General features: G+C 39.7%; 1 protein-coding gene and 1 long non-coding RNA gene across 2 annotated transcripts in view; both read right to left on the bottom strand.

The window, feature by feature from the left end:
- The window catches only part of LOC129425993 (E3 ubiquitin-protein ligase TRIM39-like), a 315525-nt gene extending 292659 nt beyond the window's left edge, over positions 1–22866 (bottom strand). The window contains exons 1-3 of the mRNA XM_073856695.1: positions 22857–22866; positions 22588–22620; positions 16138–16164 (exon numbers count right to left, since the gene is read on the bottom strand). Of these exons, the coding sequence (XP_073712796.1) occupies positions 16138–16164; positions 22588–22620; positions 22857–22866 (70 nt within the window). The remainder of the gene's footprint in view (positions 1–16137; positions 16165–22587; positions 22621–22856) is intronic.
- LOC141351170 (uncharacterized) lies at positions 10600–11983 on the bottom strand. Its single transcript, XR_012359411.1, has 2 exons — positions 11721–11983; positions 10600–11448 (listed from the first exon to the last, which is right to left on the bottom strand). It is a non-coding gene; the product is annotated as an uncharacterized lncRNA (long non-coding RNA).
- Positions 22867–26923: the final 4057 nt, after the last annotated feature.

The raw sequence follows: 26923 nt of genomic DNA on the forward strand, positions 1-26923 counted from the left end.
CTTCATGGAAAATATTGATAGACAAAACATGTAGCCAATTATATAAATAATACAACTCTCTCTCTCTCTCTCTCTCTCTGTGTAACTTCTGTGTGTTTGGACAAGTAACAGTCAGCCGCATCACTGACTTTATGGGGCGCCGCAGTCGGATGACGTCAGAGTACCGCGAGAGCGAGTCGAAATTAAACTACTCCGTAAGATTTCTTAAAGAGCTCTCGCGGTACTTTGACGTCATCCGACTGCGGCGCCCCATAAAGTCAGTGACGCGGCTGACGTATATGCGGTTGACTGTTATTTGTTCCGCCCCAGCTTCTTTTATATCCCAGATAGCACAGGTACGTCTGCAAGATGTCTGGTAAAGATCTGGAGATCTGGAATACATCTGGTGTGTAAAAACGTCTTATTAAGGTCTTAGAGAGAGCTGCTTTACATACATTCTAAATCAAAAACGTCTTGCAGATGTCTTCAATATGTCTATATGACATCTTTTAGGAAACGTCTCAGAGACGTATTGCAGATGAGCAAACAATCTAAATAATACGTCTTGCAGATGTAAACGCAGACATCAAATAGACGTCTTCGAGATGTTTGTGTGCTATCAGGGTATTTCTTTTCTTTTGTGCGCCCGAGCTTCATTTACAGTCTGGGGAGACGCACGCTATAAGTTTGAAAAAAAAAAAATAAAACTCAGCAAACATGTCTTAAGGGACAGAGCAGCAACGTCACTACAGTCACGTGACTTCACGCTCGAGCCGGAAGAGAAGACAATGCTGAATAAAGTCGTAATTCTTGCTATTTTTGGACCAAACTGTATTTGCGATGCTTCAACATATTCTTACTGACCCACTGATGTCACATGGACTACTTTGATAATGTTTTTATTACCTTTCTGGACATGGAAACCGCACATAGATTTTCAATGGAGGAGACATAAAGCTCTCGGACTAAATCTAATGTTAAAACATCTTAAACTGTGTTCTGAAGATGAATGGAGGTCTTCCGAGTTTAGAACGACATAAGGGTAAGTCATTAATTACATTATTTTCATTTTTGGGCGAACTATCCTTATTTAGTAGTCACGCTGTTCCCTCTGGGGGCGGAGGCGAAAACACAAGCTTATACAGTATGTAAATATACACACAGACAATGACGCCCCCCAGCTGCACGCTAAAATCTCCGGAAAACAAGCCTATTTTAGCCGCAAAATGTACGCTTTTAAATATACATAAACTGCTATCTCAAACATGGAGAGGCTTCTTCGTGATCTCAACTATCAGATTCTGCAATAAAACGAAAATCACAAATTTTGAAAAAAAAAACTTTGTTTCTCATTTTCTCGAAACTTGTGCTGCCGACTTGTGTCCCTGGTTTCCGTGACGGGTCACATTTATTAGTAATACAGTATAAATTAGTAGACATGTGAATATTTGGTTAGCATGTTGTTTTACCGTGTGTGCCCCTAAATTTTCTGGTTGCGCCCCTAAAATTTTCAGTTGGGGGCCACTGTGCTCCTCGTAAAAAAAGTTAGTCTGGTGCCCTGCCAAATGATATATGCAAGGATGACTAGGCCAAGTCCCTTACAGCTTTACAATAAAAAAACGGTTTTTACAAGAATAATTCAAAAGGACAGAAATTAGCCACCTAGAATGGATGTGTTGCAAACGTTTTTCTTCACTCTACATTTGCCCCGATTCAAAAATGTCAATAGCAGTTGATCTGAAAAACAACAGGCAGGTAAATGATGATTAATGATTTGTTTTCGTTTTAAGATTTACTTACCCCGAGTACAATATATTAAGACAATATAATATAATCAAACCCAGCCTCGGCAGTTTCACAATCTCTCATAAAAGTATCCCTTTTTACAATGTCATTTTTGTGTCCATATGTAATTAGAAATACATTTAAAAATAAACAAAAAGACAATAAGGTTGTCAAGATTGAACTGATATAAACATTAGTCATAAACATTTCTATGCGCTATATCTTCATTTGTTCCTGTCTACTTGGGATCTGGTTGGCCATATTTAAGTCGCTGTGCGAAAAAAAATGAAAGGTTTTAATGATTTCTGAAATGCTTAAGATAAATGCCTAACGTTAGTCAGAAAATAAAGATGTTCCAATTACCACACGCAACACAGACATAACGTTACATAAAGAAGCTGGGTTAAATGTAATGTAATGTTTTACTTATTTAATAGTTAACTAAATAAAGAAATGTGAAAATCTGTCATCACTTACCCTCGTGTTGTCTCGTTCATCTCCAAACAAAAAGCGAAATACTTTTTCCTTCAACGTCAGATCCACTAAAACTGCTCACATTTTAAATCGAGTTGTTTTATCTTAGTCCTCTGGTGAAATATGATCGCTGATTAATTAAATAAATACGTTTAATGCAAGCAACCGCATGCACCTCGTGAACAACGGAACTGAACTGAACAAGCTTCAAATAGCACCGTGACGTGTTACTATGACAACAACCAATCAGGTTTAGTCACGTGTGTCACGTGTGTTGTTTAAAAATAAACACTAGCAAACGTAAGATTTTAAGCAAATCTTTGAAAAAATAGCTTATTGTGCAATCGGAATGATATAATGTTGAAATGCTTGAGGAAAGTTCAATGTTAGCTTATTACAATTAATGAATAATGTTTTGAAAAAAGTATGTTTTATCCAAATATACTAAAACTTCACTAGAAGTACATTTGTGTTTAGCATATTTCTTAAAAGTGTAATTATGCATATATTTATTACCAGCATACTTTTAGTACACTTAATATAAATACATTAAAAATATTCTTAAGTTTAGCATATTTCTTAAAAATGTAATAAAGCATATATTTATTACCAATGTACTTCTAGTACACTTAATACAAATACATTAAAAATATTCTTAAGTTTAGCATATTTCTTAAAAATGTAATAAAGCATATATTTATTACCAATGTACTTCTAGTACACTTAATACAAATACATTAAAAATATTCTTAAGTTTAGCATATTTCTTAAAAATGTAATAAAGCATATATTTATTACCAATGTACTTCTAGTACACTTAATACAAATGCATTAAAAATATTCTTAAGTTTAGCATATTTCTTTAAAATGTAATTAAGTATATATTTATTACCAATGTACTTCTAGTACACTTAACATAAATACATTAAAAATATTCTTAAGTTTAGCATATTTCTTAAAAATGTAATTAAGTATATATTTATTACCAATGTACTTCTAGTACACTTAATATTAATACATTTAAAATATTCTTAAGTTTAGCATATTTCTTAAAAATGTACTTAAGTATATATTTATTACAAGTGTACTTCTAGTATACTTTTAAAAAATACGTTTAAATGCAATTTAACGTATTTTTAATACACTTCAAATAAGTATGTTGGAAATACAAATGTATTATAAACATACTATTTGTATTTTAAGTATATTTTTAATACATTAAATACTATGTCTTTTTGACCTGGGATACCAAAATGTTATAGCGTGTACATGTGAGCTTCTCTAAGCGCACGGTGGACGCATATAATTAAAAACCATATCGTGCATACAGGTGAGCTAATGGGCGCACCTTTAATGCAACAAACCTCAGTAGTGCGCGAAGCAGGGATGTCGAAGCTGTAAACTGACAACGTGGACGGCGGGGACCAGCCGGCCGTGTCACAATTGTCAAATGAGAAACCTCTAAGACCATGCCCATGCTCTAAGACAAGTGAGCATAATTGTCACGGGAGGTGATAACGTCAACGATCCATAAATAGCCTGTATTGACAGGTGCTCTAGTGAGAGATCTGTGACGCAGATGAACAGCTGATCGTCTGATGTACGTCAGACGTATGTGTCATCCAGGACCTTGGACAGTTCCAGAGCGCTGATCGGGCACCGTCCGCATCTGAGAAATGACAGGCTTATGAATAAAGTGAATGGCCAGCCGTAAAAGCATGGTTCGCTGTTACCGCCGCCGTCCGCATCTGAGAGATGACAGGCTTGTGAATTAAATGAATGGTCGGTCGTAAAAGCGTGGTTCGCTGTTATCACGGCCACATAGATATAGGTAGGGGAGAGAGCCGCCGTGCCTCTGTAGTGAGGAGAAAAGTGTTCCACCCACGATTCGCGGGGGGTTTTGACTTTCAAATGTCACTAGACAGAATGGATCAGACTTTGCATAAGGACGCCTCGTGAAAGGGGTCCTAGCAGCTTGTGTCAATGTGTTATAAGGCACGTAATGTAGGTCGTGTCCCACGGATGTCATCTCCGCACGCCCATCGTAATGGGTTAATATTGGTAGTTTAAGCATGAGATGCGTATCACTCTGATTGAACATAGCTTATAAAGCGATGCAATGAGTTTATAAAGGAGATGACTCGTCAGCTTGTTCAGGGGGCGAGATCTCAGTCTTGTTCGGTAAATAATGAAACCACCGTAGATTGCCCGACCGCATTATCACAATAACACGGTCGAGAGTGCTGCAGTGCTAAATCATCCTCTTAATGTACCGTATTCACAGTACAAGGTGATTTATATGAGACAAACGGCGTTCCACGCGCCGAAGGCTGATTGCCGTCGTAAAGCGTGTTCAACCCACAGCAAATGCTGGGCTAGCTCGTAATGACAGCACTTCATGCAGCAGTGTGTAACTTAAGCAAGCTTCCCGGCCGTCAGCTCGGGGCGGGACCTTTGCTCTGTAAAACTGAAGTGGACTTATGAACAGAATGCCACGATATTCAGCTTTCTGAGGCTCGTTAGAGGGGTACGTGCGCCCGTCTTAAACGAGATGCCACGCGCGTCTGACTGTGCGCGCGCTTTAAGCTTTGAAACTTATTGTGGCGGGTAGCAAGCTCACTTGAGGTTGATATTACCCTTAATATCTCAGAGTATTGGAGCGGAGGTGTGAGCGTCTTCGGATCCGCTAATATAAATCAGTTATATGGCCGAAAAACGTCATAAACCGCTTGGCTGTAAGCCTTTGAGTGGCCGTCCGGAGAGGGCGCGATTCAAACGCTTGGAGCCATGCAAAAGTCTGAGGCTGTCCTTCCTCTAGGAAGAGAGAATAACAGCCGTAAGACCGTGCTCGTTTGCGCCATCAGCATCGTAGCGGAGAAACTGAGGTGGGCTGCGAGCGAATTTGGCAGAAAGGTGTTAGAGACACCGTACAGTCGTGGGGTGTCAATACACAGTATATGGCCAAACCGGGGTTTTTTCGGCTAGCGTCGATAGAATTATGGACAGCGGGCCATGTGTGCGTATTACTGATTGCTTGTCAGTAAGGCGATAAAGTGTTTAGAGACACCGTACAACCGTGGGTGTCAATACACAGTATAGTAAGCACGGAAATTACTCTTTTTAGAGGAATTAAATACCGTTCGCCACTATAGTGAGGTCGCATAGCCGACAGTATTACACAGTATGTTTGGATAAACAGCACACAGAAAACATTTCAGGGCAGTCCAGCCGAGGCGCGACATAACCCCTTTTTCCCAGACAGTTTCGTTCTCTGTTGATGCAGCTATGCTGCGGAGACCAGAGCTCAGCCGTTCAGGTGCACAAGCCTCAGTAGTGACGGTGACCGAACGGCTCACGGAGCAGGGTAGTATGTCTAGGTGGTTTAATGTCAGACTGAACCCATCGCAGAGAGGAAGTCTGCCGCGAGGCCCGCGGTTTTGCCGTTTATTAAAAGGGCAGAAAAACCGGGTATATATATAAGAATGTACCAATATTCAGCGCACTGATATAGGACGGGACTGAATAAAGGGAGGTATTCGGGCCTCAGTATATTATAAACAAATTCGTTCTGCCTCTGATTCCGTCTAAACCAGAGAGAAATTACCAGGCAGACGAAGAATGAGCTATCTGAAGTGAGATCGGCTCAGGCCAGTAAAGCTCTATAATAAGTGTTTTAGCGCTCCAGTAGAGGCGTGTCCGCCTTATCGAGCAGACGAATGAGATCGTGCCGCTCCAGGAGGGGAGGGGCATGAAGCTCTCTTATAATGAGTGTTCTTGGTGCTCCAATAGCGGCGAATCGGCCCTATCGAGCAGACGAATGAGATCGCGCCGCTCCAGGAGGGGAGGAGCATGAAGCTCTGTAATCGTTGAACACTGGACAGCTGCATTTAGAGGCAGCGAGCCGTAATACCGCGTGCTAGCTAAGCCGTTAAGAGACCTCACCACTGTGGGGAAAGGAGCGAGGGACTCCGCGAGCGTGGAGCACGAGTGGCTGTGCTATGACAGAGACAGGGGCAGACCGCCCGTGTTTGCTTGTCGTATACATCTATCCAGGTCTACGGTTCCCCGCTTGTTCATCTCAACAAGAGAGGAACGGCAGAGGGGAGCAGCAACACAGACAGAACAGCCATGCGTCGTGACGGTATCACCCGATGCACTCGGGGGATTAATATATGTGCCAGAGATCTCGCCACTGAATGTGAGAGGAGCGAAGGGACTCTGTAAGCATGAACGGTTGCGGTGTGACAGAACACAGGGGGGGTTAGTCCGTGTGTGCTTGTCTATGCATCCATCTAGTCTCATGGCTCGCCGTGTGTTCATCCCGGCGAGAGAGGAACAGCAGGGGGAGCACGAAACATGGATAAGACAACCAAAGCATAAGCGCGGTCCCGGCGTGGGAGGTGCCAGACCGGTAACGCGCTCGGAGGAAATTCATAGCAGAGAGGCTCACCGAGCCGCTGTGCTGGACGCTATTACAACAGCGCCTGCTCTTTTAGCTTATAGCTTTATATTAAAAATATTGATCTTACCGGGCGGCCGCAGGGGAGACCTCGTCAGGCGTGTGTCCGCTGCACAGGGCTCGAACCACGGCAAGCGAAGGCTATCTTCGGTTCTCGGCCGGAAGGCGGCAGGGGAAGACGCTAGACCTGGACTCTGCTATCTTCGGTTCTCAGCCGGAAAACGGCAGGGGAAGACGCTAGGCCTGGACTCCGCTGCAGGGCTTTTGTCAACGGCGAGGTAAGGCTTCTTCTTTTTCTTCGGAGCAGCGAGAGGTTCGCACTGAAGGAGAAAATAATGAGCTCCTGACGATTGAACCGCGCTTATATAAGGACGCGTTCCTCCCGCGCGCGGGTTCAAACGTCATTGGTCTGTACTTTGTACAGACGTTAACCAATAGGCTTCAGTCACGGAGTAAACAGGAGTTTCCCCCATAGCGTCAGCTAACTGACGCAATGCGAAGTGAACCGTATTGAAAGGGAACATTACGTTTTCTTTTTACATTCTGATGTTTTTCATCCATCTCACTCGGTTCACTTAGATGGTCTGTGTTTATTCCAATCATATCTAAAATGAAGACAGTAAATAGTTAAAACTGATAAACCATAGTGCAAAACACTTTTGAGATTGTATGACAAAAGCAGCGTGTCATGTATCTGTTATGTGTTATCTTTCATGTGATGTACATTATGTTATTTTTATTGTCAATTTCTGCTCTTGTACTTTAACTGTAGTAGAGCATTGCATGGATAAATTCCCAGAAAACACATTCATTCAATCAGGGTCGGACTGGGAACAAAATTCGGCCCTGGCAATTTCCTCGTGGAACGGCCCACCACTGGACCGACGACACCCCCCCCACTCCACACACAAGCCCACCGATACCAAAATCGCCCCTCTAACCCAATGCTTTGATTTATTGAACATTTATATTAATTTCACAGTATAGTTACAATTCAACCACCTCAAACTCTCTTTGCCATGAACAAAGCTGACACTGTTTGTCCAAGCACCACAAAAACACTTTACTATTTTTGCACTGTTATATGAAGCAATACTTGTGTAGATGACCCCTTTTATCAAACTCTATTGAATACAATAATATGTCAAGTATATTAATGATAGACAGTGCAGGTCTATAGATTATAAATGTGACCGGTGTTATAATGGTTTATGTAGCTTTCTTCACTTAATATTAGATAGAGCAGAAGCAGTAAAAGTGCCTCTCTTTCTATTTCTCTCTTGCAGATTAAAAGATTACCATCTCTTATATCTAAAATGTTTGCTCAGAAAGCAAAGATGGTTAATTAATAATATTTATAAAAATATAAGAAAGAAAGTGCATTGTGACTTTCAAAACAAGAGCCAGTTGTTATAGCCATAGAAACCAGAGCTTTAACGCATTAGCGCCGACTGGTCGATCAGACCCAGGACCCGAAGTAGCATAATTAAACTGGGACCGACCCAGACCCAACTGCCCCTTTAAAACATAGACCCGGAACTGTACGGGTCCTCTGTGAAGACCTCTAATGCATACAACTCTGCTCAAGTTCAGAAACATGGACACAACGTGACACTGAACTTGCCTCGGCTCACAGCCAATTCATAGAGAAACAGAGAGCACGCGAACACATACCGAACTCGTTGGAAGAGACACGTGATGGCACTCAAATGTCATTATCAAATAGTGTCATTATCACGGAAGAACAAAAAAAAAGTTATGCCAGATATATTTGGGCGGTTGTTAATATACCTGGGCGACTTTTTCTCGCGGATCTTCTCCGCTCCACATTTCTTCTTTTTGGAGCCTCTGTTGTCCATAATGATTTTTCTTAAGTGCAAGGCTAAATGATGCGCTATCATCACTGTATATTTCCACATAAACCCAGCGGCTGCTTGGACAAATCCATTTGAGGGGTGGGGCATGGGTGCGCGATCGTAACAACACACACTGAACCTGTCATGAAGAAGCCGAAAATATTTTCCTATCACCCGCCCCCAAAGCCAAATGCAACTGCATTTATACATGACGGGCCGAAAATAAATAACTTAAACATTTTGGCATGAAAAAAAAATAAATCTCGGAGGCCACCGGCCCACATGTCGAGCGGCCCACCGGGCATTTGCCCGGTTGTACAGATTACCAGTCCGAGCCTGCATTCAATCAATGTGATGTAACTACAGACAATTAATCCATTGAATTAAAGTTTTATTATTTCTCAAACCTCAAAGATGAAGATCAAAAAATAGACACCAACCTCTTTCCTCAGTTCCTCAGTATCTTCATTCTTCATACTACATGGTTGTGGATCTTTCATCTTCTCAAGCTGCTCTCAGATTTCAGTTATCACACATGAAGTGATTTCTCTGTGTGTTTGACTCCAGCATTTATTGGTGTATTGTTGTTGTTGTAGGAGGAGCTTCACTGAAGATCTCAATCACTTTATGGGTGTGGCTGGAGATTTTAGAGAGACTTTGTCAGTAAAACATTTATAGAGGGATCTTCAGGATTTAATTTTTCGTATATGTCAGATCACTGTAAAAAAAATCAAACTCATCCCTAAAGTTCAAGAAAAAAAAATGTAATTACTTGTAAATCCAAGTTGGTTATATTTAAGAATTTAAGTGCAAAATGTGTAAATATTCATCTGCTTATATCTTTAACTGTATCTCAAAATCTTAAGCACATACACATTTGACAATAATGCAGTGATATGAAGACATGCATCCTCTGTGCACGTGTGGTTCATAAAACAATGTATGCATAGAAAATGCGCGTATGCCTCACTGTCAGATGTGAAATCTATAAATCACAAATGAGCTGAAAATTGTGCACAGCTGAACAGTTGCAGATTTCCGTCTTTAAACGATTTTTAATTATTGTCATTGACATATAAAAGAGCACCTGTTAATGTTTAAATCCTTTTGAGCAGCAAGAATGGCTTATTTTTCAAAAACCTGCAATCGGACAAGCAAACGTCTGCTCATACCCTGATGTGACACTAAACACTTTTCCACGTCAAAGAAAAATAAATATGGCCCTAGGTTTCTGTGTAGACACACTTTATGATCAAATCTGTGTGTATGCATGCTTTATAAATGAGGTCCCAGGTCTCATTGACTTGTCTTTGGGTATTGTTGTCGAATATGGCACTTCTTCAGGATTACAGCACAGCGCTGTTGATCTGTGTTTTATTCTGCTTTTGGTTCTTTAACATCTTTTTATTGGGTCTAACTTGAGGAATGAACCTCTTTAATGCCACTTGAAAATTGCTTTATGTTGGATTTCAACAGAGCACACTTGAGTCTCTGTGAGGTGAGTTAAACCAGACAAACCTGACTGATGAGATACCAGACACAATAATGTTTCCAACGAACTTATTAATACATTTCACATGGTATAAAGATCTTGAGTTACATGATATGCTCTGAATCAAGAACATATTTGGAGTCTCTGAAGATGAACTGAATCTCACTCCAGCTGTGGGCTTCACATTGAATTCATCACCACACAAACTGTGTGCAGTCAAAAGTTTGGCACTGAAAATGAAAATCGTCAATGTCTTAAAAGATATCTGAAGCTAAATAATGTAACTGTCAGATTGCACATAATCTTCTAAAAATTTTGACCCATGAAACAGTAAGAATATGACCATCCCACACCTGAAACACCACAAATTCATGTTAAACCTTATAATTAATGAAAGTTTAAAGATTTCAGTCAACACAAACAGAGAAAATTAACTCCTGTTTATCAGAATGATGGGAGGAGCTCATAAGTGAAAGTAAAATTAAACAAGTTTCTGCTTGATCCCACAAACTCAAATGATCAGAATTTATTAAGACGCCGTAGACGATTGTGAACAAATTTGTGACCAGTCACGGAAACTAGGGACACAAGTCGGCAGCGCAAGTTTCGAGATAATGAGCAACAAAGTGTTTATTTTCAAAATTTGTGATTTTCGTTTTATTGCAGAATCTGTTAGTTGAGATCATGAAGAAGCCTCTCCATGTTTGAGATAGCAGTTTTTGTATATTTAAAAGCGTAAATTTTGCGGTTGAAATAGGCTTGTTTTTCCGGAGATTCTAGCGTGCAGCGGGGGCGTCATTGTCTGTGTGTATTTACATACTGTATAAGCAGCTTGGTTTTCGCTCCCGCCCGCAAAGGGAACAGCGTGACTACTAAAATAAGGATAGTTTGCCCAAAAATGAAAATAATGTAAGCAATGACTTACCCTTATGTCGTTCTAAACTCAAAAGACCTCCGTTCATCTTCGGAAAACAGTTTAGGATGTTTTAACGTTAGATTTAATCCGAGAGCTTTATGTCTCCTCCATTTAAACTCTATGTACGGTTTCCATGTCCAGAAAGGTAATAAAAACATCATCAAAGTAGTCCATGTGACATCAGTTGGTCAGTAAGAATGTGTTAAAGCATCGAGAATACAGTTTGGTCCAAAAATAGCAAGAATTACAACATTATTCAGCATTGTCTTCTCTTCCGGCTCGAGCGTGAAGTCACGTGACTGTAGTTCCGTGTCTGTAGGTGTGTTCGAGATCATCTGGCGCTGCGCAGACCGATCGGCGAGGTTTGCCGCTTGCAGTCGAGGGAGGAACTGAAGACGGAGCCGTCAAGCCGGACACCTGCTGCTTGCCGTAGTGACGTGTGCGCCGTGTTTCCTTGTTTGTAATCGCAAATGAAGTGACTTAGATGCTGAATTTGATCAAAACAAACCTTTTAATAAAAAGTTGCAACCAGAAACATTTTATATCGAATATTTTAATTGCTGCTTATACTGTATACCCGAAAATAACGGGAAACAAGCATTATTAAAATACCAATAGAGTTTGTTATTTTCATTTTTATTTTATTACACGACACAATATAACATATTTTAGGATATTAAAGTGTTTTTTCCTGTTTTAAAACATGAATTTATAATGTTTATTAGTGAAACTAAAGGTTAGATTAAACTTGAAACGCACGTGATCGTTGTCATCAATGAGGCGACCAATCAAGTAAAGCTGTTACGTCATCACAACTCCGGGCAGCCGCTCTGGAGAAGCTGCACCGGCTGAGCTAGCCGGCTACTCTCGAAACGCTCTCGCGGTACTTAAAAACCATATGACACAGTCACGTGCCTGCAGCGCCAGCTGAAGTCGGACAAAAGTACTAACCAAAATGCACTGCTTCAAGTCAGCCGCCGATCGGTCTGCGCAGCGCCGCATGAAGTCGAACACACCTACTGACTTTATGCGGCGCCGCAGTCGGATGATGTCAAAGTACCGCGAGATCTCTTTAAGAAATCTTATGGAGTAGTTTAATTCGACTCGCTCTCGCGGTACTTTGACGTCAGTTCTTGCATCACAACATGAAGACTTACACATACACAAAAAGTCACATAGACATTGTTGAATTCGTTATATAATTGGCTACATGTTTTGTCTATCAATATTTTCAATGAAGTCATTGGCTGCTGGAGGAACGAGCGAGCGATTGGTTTCATTAAAGTGTAATATATGCTGTTGAGAACGGGTTGTTTTTCCCGAGATTCTAGCGTGCAGCGGGGGGGGCGCGGTCATTGTCTGTGTTTATTTACATGCAGCGGCGTTTGATACTTTAGTTGTGGACCCGCCCCCCTAAGGGAACAGCGTGGCTACTTAAGCAGCACTCTGACAGGCTCAATCTGATATCATTGATATCACAGTGCAAACTTCGGAAATGATAACATCCACAAAGACACCGACAAAGAGAGGTGTGCCCGAACAACTTATTTCATTGGAGGGAACAAGATCTGCAAGAACAGTTTTCTGTTTCTTATGGGGTGAGTTTCCATAAACATTAAAGTGTGTTGTTTTTTGTTCATTGTAAGAACACGTACACGTAGACCTTCACATTTATTGCAATTGTTATTAGCTAGCTCAGGTTTCGATTGCCAAAACCCAAAGTTGTTGTTAACTCAGGACTGTGGTTTCGATTGCCAAAACCCCTATTGTTATTAGATAGCTCAGGACTGTGGTTTCGATTGTCCCCATTACTATAATGAGCTTTTAGATGGCAATATGAGCATCTGCTATTAATTTGAATAATGTCTGAATTGACAGATGTTAATGACTTAGCTCACGTATGAAGTATGTGTAGCCGTTAAATGTGCATTATAAGTCAAAACTTAAAATATTTTTAAGTTTTTTTTAATCAGACTTAAACCAGCTCTAACCACAAACTTTTACAGTGAATTAACAGTAAAAGGTATTGGTCATGGGGGAGCTTTACAGAGGGTATGGCTTATATAGGGTTGCCACCTGTCCCGGTTTTACCGGGATTGTCCTTCTTTTTAATAACCTGTCCCGGGATATTTATCAACTCTCCCGGGACACTGAATGTCCCGGTTTTCGAAAAGCTATGTAAATATAAAATTTAGCGCGCGCACGGCAGAGAGGGAGACCTTGCGTCTGTGTGTGTGTTTGCCTCATTTAGCGCATGTAAGACAGAGAGTATCCTGATTGGCCTGTTTCAGGACACCAACCAATCAATTGTCAGTGTGGGCGGGCTTTTATCTCTTCTCCCGAACCAAACTAATCAGTGTATCTAGAAACAGGAGCGCCATGGCAAAGGGAGAGTGCCCCAAAAGCGAAAATATAAGACACATTTTACACCAGACTACACGAAAGTGTATCCCTGTCTTAAAGGAGTTAAAATCTTGCATGATGTAGAGTTTGTAACAGTGACTTCAGCTTTTCCCATGGCGGGTTAAATGATTGTAAAATACATGTTGAGGTGAGTTCAACAAGTTTAATTTCATGTGCATATTTGCTAGTTGCTATTTAGACGTGTTTAAAGTTGCAATGGAATATTAATAAAAACAGTTTACATAAATATTATAAGCAGCTTTAATAAAATGTAAACCTGATTTACATATTTTAACATAATGAACAAATAATTGGGTAACACTTTATAATAAGGTTCATTAGTTAACACATGAACTAATAATAAACTGCACTTATAGCATAAAGCAATTTTTTATCTTTGTTAATGTTAATAATACATTTATTTAAATCTTGTTAACATTAGTTAATGCACTGTGAACTAACATGAATAAACCATGAACAGCTATATTTTTATTTACTAATGTTATCAAAGATTAACAAATACAGTAACAAATGTACTGCTCATGGTTAGTTCATGTTAGTTAATACATTAAGTAATGTTAACAAATAAGAATTGAAAAAAGAATTGTAAAGCATTGCCAATAATTGCATAGGCCTATAGAAATATTAAGCTATAGGGGGGTTGGGGGCTTGTGAGCAAACCAATTGGTCGGGTCAATCGATATGTCCAGGTTTTTTATCAGACATGGGTGGCAACCCTACAATGAGATGTAAATGAGCCCTATTGTCCCTCCCAGCAGCTGAGAGGGGTGACAAAGCACAAACTTTAAAAGCCGTTTTCTCAGCATTAAGAATTTTGGAGTGCCTACCTTCAAATGGCCACAACTTCTCCAATTCTTATCAGATTTCCATGTGTTACATATCGTTGGAAAGCTTAGAATCTGCACTTTCAGGATCTGTGAATAACTCAAAATGTCCCAGATCCGACTTGTGTCCCTACTTTCCGTGACTGGTCACATATGCATTCAATGTAAATTAAGATCTTTAAATTATTTTATAAGTTTCTTAGAAGTAGTATTATGTCTGGTAGCTCATAAGTCAGGTTTGTCTGATGCAAAAACTCACATCATACAAATGTTATCCAACCATCACACATACATCAGCATCAATTTCCTTAAAAAACAATATCATTATAATGCATTACAAAAAAGAGAAAATATAAAACAAACAACCTTTACATGAGTTACTGCATAAGTCTATTATCAGTGTTACAATGAAATTAATGAATATTTATATTGTTTATGTCTACATAACAGGACCCTAAAACACATCACTCAGAGTTGAACACATGTGAATAGTTTAATAAGATCTTATTAACCTGCTGTATGATGAACTACTCAAAAATATAAGAAACTGAGCTTCAGTTTTTCAATGATTTCCCCTCACACTTTCAGCAGATTATTTATTTGAGTTTTCATTTTAAACATTAGACCCCCAAACCAGACAATAATTTCAGATCACAAAACTGACCTCCTCAGTTTTATTAACATTAATCTGAAAGTTTTCTTATCACAACAGCCAACAAATCTTTCCATTGAAGTTTTATAGACATCAATTTAATGACTTTAGCTAGATTTTCACAGACAAGATCACACATGTTGGAGGTAGACACCTCTACAATAACTCTTTTGATCTTATGATGAACTCTGGTATGAATGACACAACTGTGTGATTGTTATTCATGTGTTTTATTTGTCATATAGCATCCCATGTGTGTATGCCCAAACTAATTTCTCTTAGGGGACAAAAAACTACCATCATCATTCGTCATCAAATGTTTCTGAAAATGACACAAACATCCCTGTGTATAATACCATTTCAAGTTACAAAAATAACTTAAGGAGTGAATTTTTATTTCTTAGATTAAATCTCATTAGAGATCACAGATGATAAGTGGTGCATATCTGGAGTTTTCAGATGTTATATAACCTAAAGAAACAACAGGATATAGTTTCTCATTAAAAGATTGATCAGTAAAAGAGTAGATATGACACATAGACTCCACATCATAAAAAGAGACTCGACCCTCCTCATAATCCACAAACACCCCGACTCTCTGAGGCGCCACACTTAGAGAAAGAGAGACAGATGGACCCTCACTAGCCCGATACTCTCCTCCTCTCAAACCAGCCACCCAGAATCCATTCTCAGGATTCAGCCTGATCCACCTCTTCCTCTCAGCAGATTCTCTGGCCACACCCACAAACCACCTAGTTAACCCCTTCACCTCCACCTCATAGTAAAAACACCCTGAGGTGAATCCTTCATTTCCAAGAACAGAGAGCTTTTCATCAAACTTGTTATTTGACTTTTGATCTCTATCCATCACTGTTCTTGATTGTCGTTCATATCTCACTTGTTTCCCATCATCAGACACAATGAGACGTGGATGAGCTGAATCAGGATCCAGAGTCACATTCACTGTTAAAATATTGAGATTTCTGCTTTACAGATGAATGTTGTAATAATGATGATAATAATATTATTAGTTTGTGTCTTTCTAGAACACAAGATCACTTTACAGAGAAATAAACAAACATAAACACACTGCATAGAGAAAATTAACTGAAACAAAACAAGACAAATCTGAACAATATGTAACAACAAATGAACACAGATGAAAAATATAAAGAGGATAACAAGCAAATTCAATGTGTCAAGTAAACCACATACAGTCTCATCTAACAGCTGTAGATCTATAACACTTTAATGATGTCATCAAACTTTAACTTACCTGCATATTTTCTTAAGAGTGATTTCACTAAAAACAGACAGTTTTTAGACAGGTTGGTAGATTGACTTCCGGTTTCACGCTGAACAGATCGTGCATCGGAGCTCCGTCGAGTTCTTCATCTAAAAGCCTTTTTTACTATCTTATTCCTATTTATATATTAAGTTTTACCTAGGAATACTTTACCGTGAGGATTATTGAGCATTACTACCACGTGAAACTATTTATCACTAATAAACACCCACAGTGTTAGCATATAGCCCGCTAGCTTCAACAAACGCTGCCGACTGAAGCTAGCATTTTCCGATCTAATGGCGGATTCATCTGATATATGCTTTTCTGACCTGTCCTCGCCTGAGCGGGAAGCTGCGAAGGAGTTGATCGGTTTGAGCAGATCCAACGCGAGCTACAGCGCCCACTTCACCATGTCTCCGGACGTCCACAAGCGACCGAGGAATGCGACAAACGAGTGCTCCACGCGATGCAGCTTTACGGACCGTAAGCGAGTGAACGGAGACGCCATTGCCCAACATGAAAGCGATCGGGAAGCTGTGGAGGAGCCGCTGCCCGGCCTTCGCAGATTCAGCATGCCCAACATCACCCTGGACCCAGACGTTCGCAGGCGACTGAGGCGTACCACAACCAAACCCCCAACGCGATGCAGCTCCGCGGAGCGCGTTCGGGTAAACAAAGACGCCATCGCCCAGCATGAAAGCGGTAAGACTCCGCTTGTTATTGTAACATGTACTACTTGCTACATGTATAGTTTAGCTTCTGCCGTTAGCATAGATGGGTTTACATGCACTAAGTGTATTGAAGTATTAAGATTAACTGAGAAGGTTGCTGAACTAGAATCGCGCATCCGAACGCTAGTTGAGGATAGCAAAACCGCTAATGTTACTGTTGTAAATACTGTATCGAGCGAAAAGACTAATGGCTCGGTTCCGACATCAGATGCTAATGTAAACATTACAAACAATGTATCGAGCGCACATAGTGTTCCGACATCAGATGCTAATGTAAACATTATAAATACTGTATCGAGCGCGCATAGTGTTTATCATAATACACATGGCTCGGTTCCGACATCAGAGTCAAGTCGGCGGTCTAACTGGGTGACTGTCAGGCGGCATAGTCATATACGGCGTCCATCTAAGACCCATAACGTTACGGTACTTTCTAACAGATTCGATCCCCTAAGGAATACACTAGCTGAAACACCTGTTAAAAGTGCCCTGGTCATTGGAGATTCTATACTCAGGAACACTAACATTGAGGCACCAAACACCCTAGTCGACTGTATACCGGGAGCCAGAACGTCTGACATTAGATCCAAACTTAAAGTGCTGGCTAATGCTAAACGGAAGTTTTCTAAGATTGTTATTCACGCCGGAACAAATGACACCAGACTCCGACAGTCGGAAATCACCAAAGATAATATTAAGGAGATGTGTGAAATTGCAAAAACAATGTCAGACAATGTAATATGCTCTGGTCCCCTCCCCGCCTACCGGGGAGATGAAACACATAGTAGATTAGTGTCTCTCAATGGCTGGATGTCAAAGTGGTGCCCTCAGCATAATGTAGGGTTTATAGACAATTGGAAGCATTTCTGGGGTAGACCATTCCTCCTAACCCGAGATGGCCTTCATCCGACATCAGAAGGAAGTGCTATACTCACCAGAAATCTGATTAATATTCTTAATTCTGATATAGTATGACTATCCCGGGCCCAGGTCAGGAAACAGACGGATCAGCTTAACTGTCCGTCTGTTAGCTGGCATGATATGTCTAGATCACATATATCCCAGAACTTCGAGTCGATCTTACCAGAATATCAACACATTTCAACTGTATCTGTTCCCCGAACAAGCAAATACAGAGCACCGCTTGCCACATCACGTACAAATTTGACCAACATAAAATTAGAAAACAATACATTACAAGATGAACCTCGAATGTTAAAATTCGGCCTTCTTAACATTAGATCGCTTACCAATAAAGAACCTATTGTTAATGAAATAATTAATGACCAAAACTTAGATGCACTCTGTTTAACAGAAACCTGGCTTAAAGCAGACGACTACATTAGTTTAAACGAATCCACCCCACAAGACTATTATTATAAACACGAACCTAGGTTAAAGGGGAGAGGGGGTGGTGTAGCTACAATATACAACAAAATTTTTAAAGTAAACCAAAAATCTGAACTAAAATTTAAATCATTTGAACTAATGTTGTTAAATATGGAAATAACTGATCGTAACCACAAACAGCTCTCTTTTGCCTTAGCTACAATCTATAGACCTCCGGGCCACCATGCAGATTTCCTTAAAGAAATAGCAGATTTTCTGTCTGAGCTTGCAGTCACTGTAGATAAAGCTCTTATCGTTGGTGATTTTAATATTCATGTGGATAACCATAAAGATGCATTAGGACGTGCGTTTATGGATGTTCTAAATTCTCTCAATATTAGACAAAACGTGACAGGGCCAACGCATACTCGTAAGCACACATTAGACTTAATTCTGTCACTCGGGCTTAATATTAATGACATCAAAATATCACCTCAGAGTGATGCAGTTTCTGACCATTACCTTGTGTCATACACTGTACTTCTAGATAGGATCACTCAATCCACAACATGCTACAGATTAGCCAGAACAATAATTTCCACCACTAAAGATAGCTTTATTAGCACTCTTCCAGACCTGTCCCAAATTAAACATGCAGATAACTGTGATGATCTAGATATTGTAATAGAAAACCTAAACAATGTCTGTTCTAACACATTGTATGCCGTTGCTCCCATTCGAAAAAAGAGAATCAAAGAAAAGCCGCCAGCTCCATGGTATGATCATCACACCGCAGCTCTTAAAAAGTCAACTAGGAAAATGGAAAGAAATTATAGAATAACAAAATTTGAAGTATGGCGTGCAGCTTGGAAAGATAGTGTTAAACACTACAGACAGGCTATTAAAACCGCCAGATCTACCTATCTTAGCAAGCTTATAAATGAGAATCATAATAACCCTCGTTTCCTCTTTAGCACCGTTGCAAAACTGACTAGAAACAAAGAACAAACAGAAACCAATAGTAAACTCCAACACAATAGTAACGACTTCATGAACTTCTTTTCTAACAAAATTACGGCTATAAGGGAAAACATCGTAGCTACACAGGCAGCCACCACTCTACCCGTTAGTTCACTTAACACTAGACTACCACACGAACATCTTGATTCATTTAAACCTACTACAATAGAAGAGCTCTCTAAACTAGTAACGTCATCCAAATCATCGTCCTGTATATTAGACCCCGTTCCCACAAAACTACTTAAAGAGGTATTTCCTGTAGTGTCAACCCCGGTTCTAAATATCTTTAACTCATCGCTAGAAATAGGATACGTTCCAACATCTTTCAAACTAGCAGTTATTAAACCTCTGATTAAAAAACCACAGCTTGATCAGGGAGAGCTTAATAACTTTAGACCAATCTCAAATCTCCCTTTTCTTTCGAAAATATTAGAAAAGGTAGTGGCAAGCCAGTTACGCACATTTTTGACAAATAATAGTACATATGAAAAGTTCCAATCAGGATTCAGGCCCCACCATAGCACAGAGACAGCGTTGCTTAGAGTTACAAATGACCTCCTATTAACATCCGATCGTGGTGAAATCTCAATTCTTATATTATTAGACCTTAGTGCAGCCTTTGACACAATAGATCATACAATCTTACTCAATAGACTAGAAAACTATGTTGGTATCAGTGGTCAGGCGCTAGCATGGTTTAGGTCGTATCTAACCAATCGCTATCACTTTGTTTATGTAAACGAGGAAGAGTCATATCACTCCCTGGTTAAATACGGTGTACCGCAGGGATCGGTTTTAGGTCCTATCCTGTTCTCGTTATACATGTTACCTCTAGGAGACATTATCAGGAAACATAACATAAGTTTTCACTGCTATGCGGATGATACCCAGCTTTACATCTCCTCACATCCCAGCGAAACACACACGTTTTCTAAGCTAACAGACTGCCTTAGCGATGTTAGTGACTGGATGGCACATAACTTTCTTAAGCTGAACTCCAATAAGACAGAGATACTTATTATTGAACCGAATCGCTACAAACATAATATGTCAGATTACACGTTGCACATAGATGGCTGCACTGTGGTGCCATCTTCCACGGTAAGGAACTTAGGTGTGATGTTCGACAGCAACTTATCCTTCGATAGTCATATCGCCAACGTCTGCCGTACAGCTTTCTTCCACCTTAGAAATATCTCGAAAATACGCCATATACTGTCTACATCTGACGCAGAGAAGCTTATCCATGCTTTTATGACCTCTAGAATAGACTATTGTAACTCGCTACTCGGGGGATGCCATGCAAATCAAGTAAACAAGCTTCAGCTAGTTCAAAACGCTTCCGCAAGGGTACTTACTCGATCTAAAAAGTACGACCACATAAGCCCAATTCTGGCATCTTTACACTGGCTACCAGTTAAATATCGCATACAATTTAAAATATCACTACTCACCTACAAAGCTTTAAATGGCCTAGCACCCTCATACCTTAGAGAATTACTATCAGAATACAATCCATCACGCACACTACGGTCACAAAATTCTGGTCTCTTGATTATCCCTAGACTATCAAAAGTGTCTAAAAGTGGAAGGTCATTTTCCTACTTGGCCCCTAAGCTCTGGAATGATTTACCAACCGATGTCCGAGAATCAGACACAGTCGATAATTTTAAATCTAGACTTAAAACTTTTCTCTTCAACAAAGCATTCGCATAATTTGTCTAGTAAAAGTACTTAACTCGAAATAGTTATCTGTACGGAACAAAGCACTCACGGTCATAAAACAGACCAACCAAATAAATAAATAAAAACCTTATCTTAACGTATAGTCGGATTGCGATTTTGGAACTTTCGTGTTCTTGTGAATAGTATGCCATACAAACCCGTTTGCCACTGAACCTGCATTAACGACGACAGTGGGGCATCCGGCCTTAGTCAAACGGGTTGGCACGTACGGTTGGGTTGGGCTTTTGGCGCTTTCTTTATATTGCGAATACTATGCCATACAGACCCGTTTGCCACTGAACCTGCATTAACGACGACAGTGGGGCTTCCAGCCTTAGTCAAACGGGTTGGCACGTATGGTTGGGTTGGGCTTTTTGGCGCTTTCTTTATATTGCGAATACTATGCCATACAGACCCGTTTGCCACTGAACCTGCATTAACGACGACAGTGGGGCTTCCAGCCTTAGTCAAACGGGTTGGCACGTATGGTCGGTTGCGATTTTGGCGCTTTTTTGTGTCTTGTGAATAGTATGCCATACAGACCCGTTTGCCACTGAACCTGCATTAACGACGACAGTGGGGCCTCCAGCCTTAGTCAAACGGGTTGGCACGTATGGTCAGGTTGCGATGTTGGCGTTTTCTCATGATCTTGTAAATAGCATGCAATATAGACCCGTTTGCCACTGAACCTGCATTAACGACGACAGTGGGGCTACAGGCCTTAGTCAAACGGGTCGACAGGTTTCATTTTCTCTTTCTCTTAAAAATCAGAAGGTGACCCTTAGTTACCATATATACCGTCGCAGTGGGCCCCCAATTTGCAAAATCCTCAACTGTGGATAATATAATTATGCCGCAATAGTTAGTCTGTCTGAAACTAAGCTGATTAAACCACATCACTGTGTGACACTTGCATTACATGTGAACGGCCCCTACGCTAATATGATTTTGTTTTTCTCTCCCTGTCCTGTCCTCGACCCTGAGGACAATGGGACAATCAGACCCAGTTCCGGTAGATGTGAAAGTCGACTCACCTCTGATCTACTGGTCGTCCATCACTGTGATGCCCAGCTGATGCCTGACCAACGACCACCGGCAGAACCCGCTTAAACCCCGCTTAATCTCCGCTTAATCTCCTTATCCGTTTATATGTGTTTATATACATATATATCTCCCAAGGGTTTTTCCCTCCTAGGACTTTTTATTTTTTTTTTCCTCGGCTCAACAACCCGGGGTTTTTGTTTTTTTTTTCCTAGGGGGTTTTTTACCCCGGGGAGGTAGCCTGCTTGGGCTTAATTTAGCTTCTTCTCCTAGACGTTACATTAGTAATACGCTCGTTCATAATGTCGAGTCATAGCCTCAGCAAATTTGACAGCTTATGCTATTGTGTATTATGTTGTGCTATCTGTCATTTTTCTGTGCTTTTACTGCTTCTATTAATGTAAAGCTGCTTTGAAACAATTGAGTATTGTGAAAAGCGCTATATAAATAAATTGAATTGAAATTGAAAAGACAGACAGTAAAGAGTTAAACAGAGATGAAAACATTAAATGACATTTGTGTTAAACTGTATTGCAAATGAAACTTTGTGTAATAATTAATCATTTAATAAAGACATTGAAAACAAACTCACCAGTTTTAACAGTCAATGAAAGTCTCTCACGTTCTAGAGAGTTCCAGATTTAAAAAGAAAACAGATTAAGTAAAATAACACAACACAACACATGAAAATGAATTTAAAAACAAACATTAACATTTAAATATTTGGTCATGTTTTAATGAATGATTTTATGTTTATGTTGTTTATCAGAATTTGATCTGATCATCTAAACTTAAATCACACAACAGACACACAGATGTTTGTGTAAACATTTACAGTGCAGGTGGATAAAGTTTGTGAACTCTTGATCATAATGACTGAGTTTCTCTCTTTTATCAGCAGTAACATTCACTGAGTGTTTCATGTATTGAGTGATTATTTCAGCTTCAGATCAACACAAGGGTCTATAATATTTCTGCACTGATCCTCTTTACATATTAAACTCTTTATGTTCATCAATATTACTGAGATTTCTGATGTATTTTTATTTGAGATGATGTTAAAGTATCTCAGTCAGGTTGAGATCAGGACTCATGGGTCACTACAGAAACTGTTTTATCTTCTTCTGTTAAGCTTGAAGTAAAGATGACCGCACAACTCCTGATAAATGTTTACTGTAAATGACAACACACAGTCCAAGAAAGCAAATAGCTTTAAATCATGATGTTTGTCTTATTGTGAACATCAATATACTCTTTATAACTTTATATAATTCATACAATTACAATACAGCTTGAAGTTCACACTGGACAGTGATTCTTGTCTTCAGTCTTGTGTCATTGATTAAACTTCATGTTAAGTAATTCACACACATTTATCACTCTACACTGTAAATATGTTTAACACAGTTTTAAATATTGACATAAAACACATGGAAACACCAATGTTATTTATCAAAGATTATAAGATAAATGGTTATGTATTGCTGAATTACTGTCAAATCAAAATCTATTTTAATACAGGTGATTATATCATGTTAATTTATTAATTAATCAAAACTGTTTTTTAATTAATAACATAAATAACCAACAGACATAATTACCATTTTTTATTTTCTTCTCTTCAATCCCTAATCTCTTGTCTTTACTTTTAAGTCTCTGATCTTCACTCTTTAGTCTCTGATCTTCACTCTTTAGTCTCTGATCTTCACTCTTTAGTCTCTGAATCAGAGACTAAAGAGTGAAGATCAGAGACTAAAGAGTGAAGATCAGAGACTCTGATCTTCACTCTTTAGTCTCTGATCTTCACTCTTTAGTCTCTGATCTTCACTCTTTAGTCTCTGATCTTCACTCTTTAGTCTCTGATCCTTTCTCTGTTGTTCTGAAAAAGAAAAAAACATTAACCTGATATAATTATTTCTTAACAACTACAGGCATAACAACTAATGTACAAACATCCAACATTTTTTTATAAAGATTATTTTCTGGTTTGATTTTGGATTTTCCCACTTGACACTGTGATGTCTTTACAGGATAATGTATGCAGTTCAATTTACACCACACGGCACAGATCATAAAACTTTTAAGCACTACACTATGAGAAGTGAAATCTGAAATCTGTGTTCAGTTGAAGATGAAGTGAATCTAAACCTGAAATACTTCACACTGAACTCCACTAACTGATGAGATGTTCAATGCTGACAAAAACAACATTTCTTTAAATCTAACTAACCTTAGGTCACACTATATACAGTACATACATTATAATAAATATAACAAAACAAACTAGATATGCAATTCCCAAGGAATTACCAGTGCATGAAAATGCAAAAAGTTGATTGACAGAAATGTAAAAGAAATTTAGTCTAGTAGTTTACCTGGCTGTTGACATGTTTTAGTGTGAAGCTAGCATGATTTAAAAAAGTTATCATGATGAAATATGATGCTAGCATGATTAGCATGAAGCTAGCATGATGTTAGCATGATTAGCATGAAGCTAACATGAAGCTAGCATGATTAGCATGAAGCTAGCATGATGTTAGCATGATTAGCATGAAGCTAGCATGATGTTAGCATGATTAGCATGAAGCTAGCATGATGTTAGCATGAAGCTAGCATGATGTTAGCATGATTAGCATGAAGCTAGCATGATGTTAGCATGATTAGCATGAAGCTAGCATGATGTTAGCATGATTAGCATGAAGCTAGCATGATGCTAACATGATTAGCATGATGCTAACATGATTAGCATGATGCTAGCATGATTAGCATGATGCTAGCATGAAGCTAGCACGATGCTAGCATGATTAGCATGAAGCTAGCACGATGCTAGCATGATTAGCATGAAGCTAGCACGATGCTAGCATGATTAGCATGAAGCTAGCACGATGCTAGCATGATTAGCATGAAGCTAGCACGATGCTAGGATGATTAGCATGAAGCTAGCACGATGCTAGCATGATTAGCATGAAGCTAGCACGATGCTAGCATGATTAGCATGAAGCTAGCACGATGCTAGCATGATTAGCATGAAGCTAGCACGATGCTAGCATGATTAGCATGAAGCTAGCACGATGCTAGCATGATTAGCATGAAGCTAGCACGATGCTAGCATGATTAGCATGAAGCTAGCACGATGCTAGCATGATTAGCATGAAGCTAGCATGAAGCTAGCATGATTAGCATGACGTTAACATGATGCTAGCATGATTAGCATGAAGCTAGCATGACTAGCATGAAGCTAGCATGATGCTAGCATGATTAGCATGAAGCTAGCATGAAGCTAGCATGATGTTAGCATGATTAGCATGATGTTAGCATGATTAGCATGAAGCTAGCACGATGTTAGCATGATTAGCATGAAGCTAGCACGATGTTAGCAAGATTAGCACGAAGCTAGCATGATTAGCATGAAGCTAACATGATGCTAGCATGATTAGCATGAAGCTAGCATGATGTTATCATGATTAGCATAAAGCTAACATGATGTTAGTATGATTAGCATGAAGCTAGCATGATGCTAGCATGATTACCAGGAAGTTAGCATGAATTTAGCATGAAATTAGCATGATCCTAGCATTATTAGCCTGATGCTAGCATGATTAAGATGATGCTAGCATGATAAGCATGAAGCTAGCATGATTTAGCATGAAGCTAACAAGATTTAACATGAAGCTAGCATGATTTAACATTAAGTTAGCAAGATTTATTATGAAATTAGCATAAAGCTAGCATGAAACTAGCACAAAGCTAGCATGACTTAGCATGAAGCAAGCATGAAGCTAATATGACCCAAAGACCCAACCCCCATGTCTCTATGATGTCCGGATCCAGAGATATAAGGCTTTGTTTATTATGTTGCTAGGCTGCTCATATTTGGTTGCTAGGGGCGTGGCTTAATACCTCAATAAGGATGGTGAGAGACTGATTGGATGCCTGAGTAAAATGAGCCCACCCCCATGTCTCTGTGACACTGTGCTGCAAAGATATCCATCTGGGCATTTTATAATGGCAGTCTATGGGAGATGTTGCTAGGGTGCCCAAAATGGTTGCTAGGGGCGTGGCTTGATAGCTCAATAAGGATCCTAAGGGACTGATTGGATGCCTGAGTAAAATGAGCCCACCCCCATGTCTCTATGACACTGCGCTGCAAAGATATCCCATCCGGGACGTTTTTAGTTCCTTATATGGGCATGATTCCTGCCCCATTATAAGTCTATGGGGAAATTTGGGGACCTCTTACACCCCAGGGGTACAGCTTACACCCCATTGTGAGGTATGTTCTTACAGAGCCTGCCAGCCTCTTCAAATGTGGCAAGTCACAAGTTTCTGTGAAATTCTAGGTCTGAGCTACGACTCGTCAAAGTTTGTCTCCATGTTAAGTCAATGGGATTTTTCGGCTGCTTTTTTGCCCCTGGGGCGAAGACCGTACCCCCGATCGCTTATAAAAGTCATAGCACACTATTCCCGAATAGTCCGCACGTTTGAGAGTTTGAATGAAGTTTCTAAGTTAAGCGGTTCGAGCCGTATTAATTGCGGAAATTTGGTTGGAAGAATAATAATAATAACTAGATAGGTACATTTCCTGAAGAAAATGTGAAGTGGTGCTTGCCGTGGCAAAATTCTGGGGGCAATGTATGATTATACTCCGAGTCACGAGTCAAACGGTCCAACCCCCGTGTCTCTACGATGTTCTGATGTGGAGATATAAGGCTTTGTTTATTGAAGGTAGTATGATTACCATGACGCTAGCATGATGTTAGCATAATTAACGTGAAGGTAGTATGATGTTAACATGATTAGCATGAAGCTAGCATAAAGCGAACATCATTAGCATTAAGGAAACATGATGTTAATATGATTAACATGAAGTAAGCATGATGTTAGCATGATTAGCATGAAGTTAACATGAAGCTAGCATGATGTTAACA

Source organism: Misgurnus anguillicaudatus, chromosome 19 (assembly GCF_027580225.2).
Source record: "Misgurnus anguillicaudatus chromosome 19, ASM2758022v2, whole genome shotgun sequence".
Classification (NCBI taxonomy): Eukaryota; Metazoa; Chordata; class Actinopteri; order Cypriniformes; family Cobitidae; genus Misgurnus; species Misgurnus anguillicaudatus.